This window comes from Dermacentor andersoni, unplaced genomic scaffold, assembly GCF_023375885.2.
Source record: "Dermacentor andersoni unplaced genomic scaffold, qqDerAnde1_hic_scaffold ctg00000039.1, whole genome shotgun sequence".
Lineage (NCBI taxonomy): Eukaryota > Metazoa > Arthropoda > Arachnida > Ixodida > Ixodidae > Dermacentor > Dermacentor andersoni.
Window position 1 is genome coordinate 31383901 of NW_027314752.1, and position 4600 is coordinate 31388500.

The following is a 4600-nucleotide window of genomic DNA, read 5'->3' on the forward strand; positions in this document are numbered from 1 at the left end:
AAAAACTGCTCCGCAGGACTCGAACGAACTTTTCCGCGGATTTCCTCCCGTAGCGTGTTAGCTGTCGTCTGCTACGGCAGGCCCACCAGTGGCGGCGCCACCGTCGAGGCCACGCGGAGCGGAGGAGGAGGGAAGTGAATGGCGCTACTTTGGGAGATTGAGGGGCTTTAATGGCGCTACCTAGGGACCTTACGAGGTCAATCAGGCGAGGGATGGGGGGCGTTTTAACGCGATAGCGTTAAGGAGCTCGTGTCGCAGAAAAGCCGGTGTCGTCGGCATTGGTGTCGGCGTCAGCGTCCGCGGCGTTGACCGTGAGCGATAAATCACGGCAGGCACTTCATTAATAAAAAGCAACTTCCAAGATGGGCTGGGTGGGAATCGAACCAGGGTCTGCAGAGTGTGAGACGAAGACGCTACCCCTCAGCCACGAGTTCGATGCTTGAAAGCGGTACAAACGCGCTTCTAGAGAACGCGGTGTTGCCTTAAAAACGTGCCGTAGAAAGTTATACTGCGGTGTATATCGGTAATTATGAGCATGTAACTTACACAAGTCGCATTTACACGAGTAGCGAAGTACGTTTCCGCTAAATTTCTTCTGCGCTTACCGCTCACGCAGAGCCATCGTGCGGCAAACACAGAAGACCCCCTCCTCTCAATGTACGGCGCTGCCCCGACAGGTGGCGCACCATGCGCGCATTGGAGCTGTGCGCGGACCGGCCCCGACTCCCTCTCCCCTGACGACGCTTCGCCGTGCTCCCACGCGGGTTGCAGAATCAAGCGCCGTTCCTTTCTTTAGATTACTATCTATCTATCTCTCTGCCCGTGCCGATCACGACGTTTGGCAGGCGTAGATCGTTTCCCCCTCCGAGACACCGAGTTCTTTGGTTCGTTGCGTTTGCTCAGGCGCACGTTTCGTTGCCGCGCCGAACGCTGCGTTGCTCGACGCTCTCCGTGTGATAGGTGGCCGCAAAGTCCGATGCGGGGCGCCTCGTAAGTGATCCCTGCGCCGTAGCGCACTGTCTTACACCCCTTGGCGGGTCGATGGGAACGCTGTCGCGTTCCACTCTTGAAGGCGAAGCTTAAGGGTCCTCCAATTTTTTCTCTGGTGGCTGCTAGAGTGCCTCGATGTCCTCCTCGCGCGCCGCTCCGCACAGAGAAAGAAAGAAAAAACTTTTATTTTTACGCCAGCGTCCGGCACTCACCTCTGGTCGGTCAGCTACTGTAACGTATGGTAGTTCGAGTATTGAGACTGATTACGGCCGATTCTGTTGGGAACACACACATTTATTTCAACGAAACTGCAGCCATCTTGGAAGCTCTCCTGAACCCCAGGGTTGCCTTCCTTCATTCCAAAGAGTGCCATACATGGACACTACATCATCCCCTCAGGGAAGGAAAAATCAGTTATGCTTAAACACGAAGTTTTTCAGGTGCCTAGGTCGTTGCCTGGATCGTTGGGGTTACCGCTGTGAGACGGTCTTGGGAGCTGCTGATATGGCTTGGCTAGGAGTAGCTATGCTGGGGGTTGGAAGGTCACTGTTACTCGGCACAGCTTCATCATCCAGATATGGCATGCCGGTTGGGTCCTGATATCGTTCCACTTGAACTGTGCTTGCATCTTTGAAGAAACTTGAGTTGCGACAAATCGACACTCCGTCTCTGGATGCTGTGATTCTGGAGCCATTGACTTTGGTGATTGTGTATGGGTGTGGGTCATAGTAAGGCGAAAACTTGTTTCACGTGTCCTGTTTACAGAGGACTTGTTGTCCCACACACAGCTGGTTGTTACTCGTATGCCTCCGAGTGTCGACGTACCACTTGTATGCTTTTCTTTTAGTGTCATTCTGTCTGGCCTCATACTGAGCCGAGTTGTGAGTACCAGCGACAAGTGTAGGTAGAAGATTCTTCATGGGTCTCCCAAACAGAAGTTCAAACGGAGATTTTCCTGTGGAACTATGGGGTGTGGACCTATAAGCAAGGAGGAACGACTGACGCTCATTAGTCCAATCGAAGTGGCTGACATGACTTGCGAGTATAGACTTCTTGAGGGTGCGCATGAATCTTTCTGCTTCCCCATTAGCCTCTGGCCACCGTGGAGTGGTGCGGTGATGCTTGCACCCAAGCTCACTGGCGAACTCTGCAAAACTCTCACTCTGAAATGGTGAGCCATTGTCTGACTTTACAACTTCTGGACAGCCGAACTGAGCGAAAACAGTGCGCGGCAAGAGTGTGTAGGATGCTAACAACTGGGTACTTGGAGAAATCACTCACCACTGCCATGGCATACTTGCCATCAGGGAAAGGGCCAGCAAAATCTAACGACAGTTCAGTCAACGGGCCTCGAGGCAGCTCCTGGATTTGCAAGGGATTTCGATGGTGTACTGGTGTGTTTGCTTGGTATGCCAGGCAACTCTTAACTGTCTGGTCCACCAAAGAGCCTATCCCTGGAAACCACGCTTTCTCACGCAACAGCTGTTTTGTCTTGACAATGCCTTGGTGTCCTCGAGGTGCAAGATGCACTGCCTTAGTGTGAAGTTGTGCTGGCAGTACTATCCGCGTGCCTCTTAACACAAGGCCTTCTTTGGAAACTGACAGTTCTGTCGCAACGCGAGAGAAGGGCATCAGAGTTGTGGTCTTCCAATCTTTGCCTTGCTGGGGTTGCTTTAGGGCTTTGTTGAGCGAGTTCATCACCGGGTCAGCGAGCGTTGCTTCGGTTACCTCCTCTCTGGTCATGGCACGAGGCAGGCTATGAGACACAATGAAGTTCACATACTGTTGGGCGACAGACTCCATGCACCCATATGGTGACGTGGAGTTTACTGGGTGTCGGGACAAGTAGTCAGATGGGTTACTTGGACCACTAGTGTGTTGCACTTCATAGGTGTATTGTTGAATTCGAAGTCCCAAACGCTCCAGCCGTGCTGAAGGCAGGGAGCGAGGGTTGCTGAGAATGCTGACCAATGGCTTGTGGTCTGTCAGTAGGCAGAATGCTGTCCCATACAAGTAGATGTGAAAATGCTCAATTCCCCACACCACGGCCAGCATTTCCCGTTCAATTTGAGAGTAGCGTGCCTCCACAGGAGAAAGAGCACGACTCCCATATGCTACCACTCTGGTTTCGCTTCCGTATGTCTGCGTGAGAATGGCACCAAGGCCATGAGGAGCAGCATCTACAATGAGTGTGATGTTCTTTCCTGGATCGAAGTAGGCGAGAGTTGTGGCCTCGGAAAGCTTTCTCTTCAGTTCGTCCATGGCGTCTTGCTGTATGTCTGTCCAACACCAGCCCTCTCTTTTGGCCGTGAGTTTCCTGAGTGGTTGGGTGAGGTGGGCCAAGTTGGGTATGAACCGACCACAGTAGTTAACGAGCCCGAAGAGACTCTTCACTTCAGTGGCGCTGGAAGGTGGTGATGCACCCAAGATCGCAGACACCTTAGTGGGGTCCGGTTGCACACCATTGCTGGAGAACACATGCCCGAAAAATGTAAGTTCCCGTTGGTAGAACTTGCAGTTCTTGACGTTCAGTGTGAAACCACTTCCAAGTAGGCATTCCAATGTGGCCTTCAAAGCCTTATCATGTTCTTTCTCAGTCTTTCCATACACCAATATGTCATCGCTTACGTTGAGCACGTTGGGGATGTTAGTTAGAACCTGACGGATGGTGTCCTGAAACACTTCGGCTGCCGAGTTGATTCCGAAGTTGAGTCTTGTATCGGAAGAGCCCAGCATGTGTGGAGAAAGTGGTGATCACACGGGATGATGCGTCAAGTTCTAGTTGGTGGTACCCATCTTTCAGATCGAGTTTAGAGAATAAGATGGAGCCGTTCAAAGCAACAAAGATGTCGTCCACTGTGGGTGTGACGTGTCTCTCACGCTGGATAGCTTGGTTGGCACAGTGCATGTCAACACACATTCGAATGTGCTCGGGGTCATGTGGCTTCCGTACTGCGACAATTGGTCATACCCAGGGGGTTGGTCCTTCAGTCTTTTCGATTATGCCAAGGGACTGTAGCCTTTCGAGCTCTTTTTCCAGTGGCTTTCGCATAGAGAAGGGAATGCGTCTGTGAGGTTGGGCTACTGGTTGAACACTGGGGTCAACATGGGGGTGCACCTGGAAGTCCTTTAGACAGCCCACTCCCTTGAAGAGGTCTGGGTAGGCCATCCTCGGATCCAGTCTGTTGGTAACGTCTCCCACACTATACGTGATCTGGACTAGTCCTAGACGGGAAGCTGCAGAGAAACTGAGGAGTGGTGCACAGTCTCCAGACACAACGTAGAGAGTTTCATGGCTGCTGCTCTCCTTGTAGGTCATGACAACATCAAGCTTTCCACGCATCCCATCATCAGAATTACGGCATGGGCGTGCGAGTGTAGTGGGTCACTGGGCACTCGGGCGGCATCGGAGACCATGGGTTGCCTTCCAGTGCAGCGAGCGAGCTATTACCGCGACAGCTTTAAGGAGCTCGTGTCCCAGAAAAGCCGGTGTCGTCGGCGTCGGTGTCGGCGGCGTTGACCTTGAGCGATAAACCCCGGGAGGCACTTCATGAATAAAAAACAACTTGCTAGATGGGCTGGTGGGAATCGAACCAGGGTCTCCGGAGTG

The 4600-nt window shown here is 52.6% G+C and overlaps 1 protein-coding gene across 1 annotated transcript; it reads right to left on the reverse strand.

The window, feature by feature from the left end:
- Positions 1-3955: 3955 nt before the first annotated feature.
- Positions 3956-4333, reverse strand: LOC126528142 (uncharacterized). The gene has a single exon (XM_050176009.1). It carries the CDS (start codon positions 4331-4333, stop codon positions 3956-3958), a length of 378 nt encoding a protein of 125 aa, XP_050031966.1.
- Between the last annotated feature and the right edge of the window lie 267 nt (positions 4334-4600).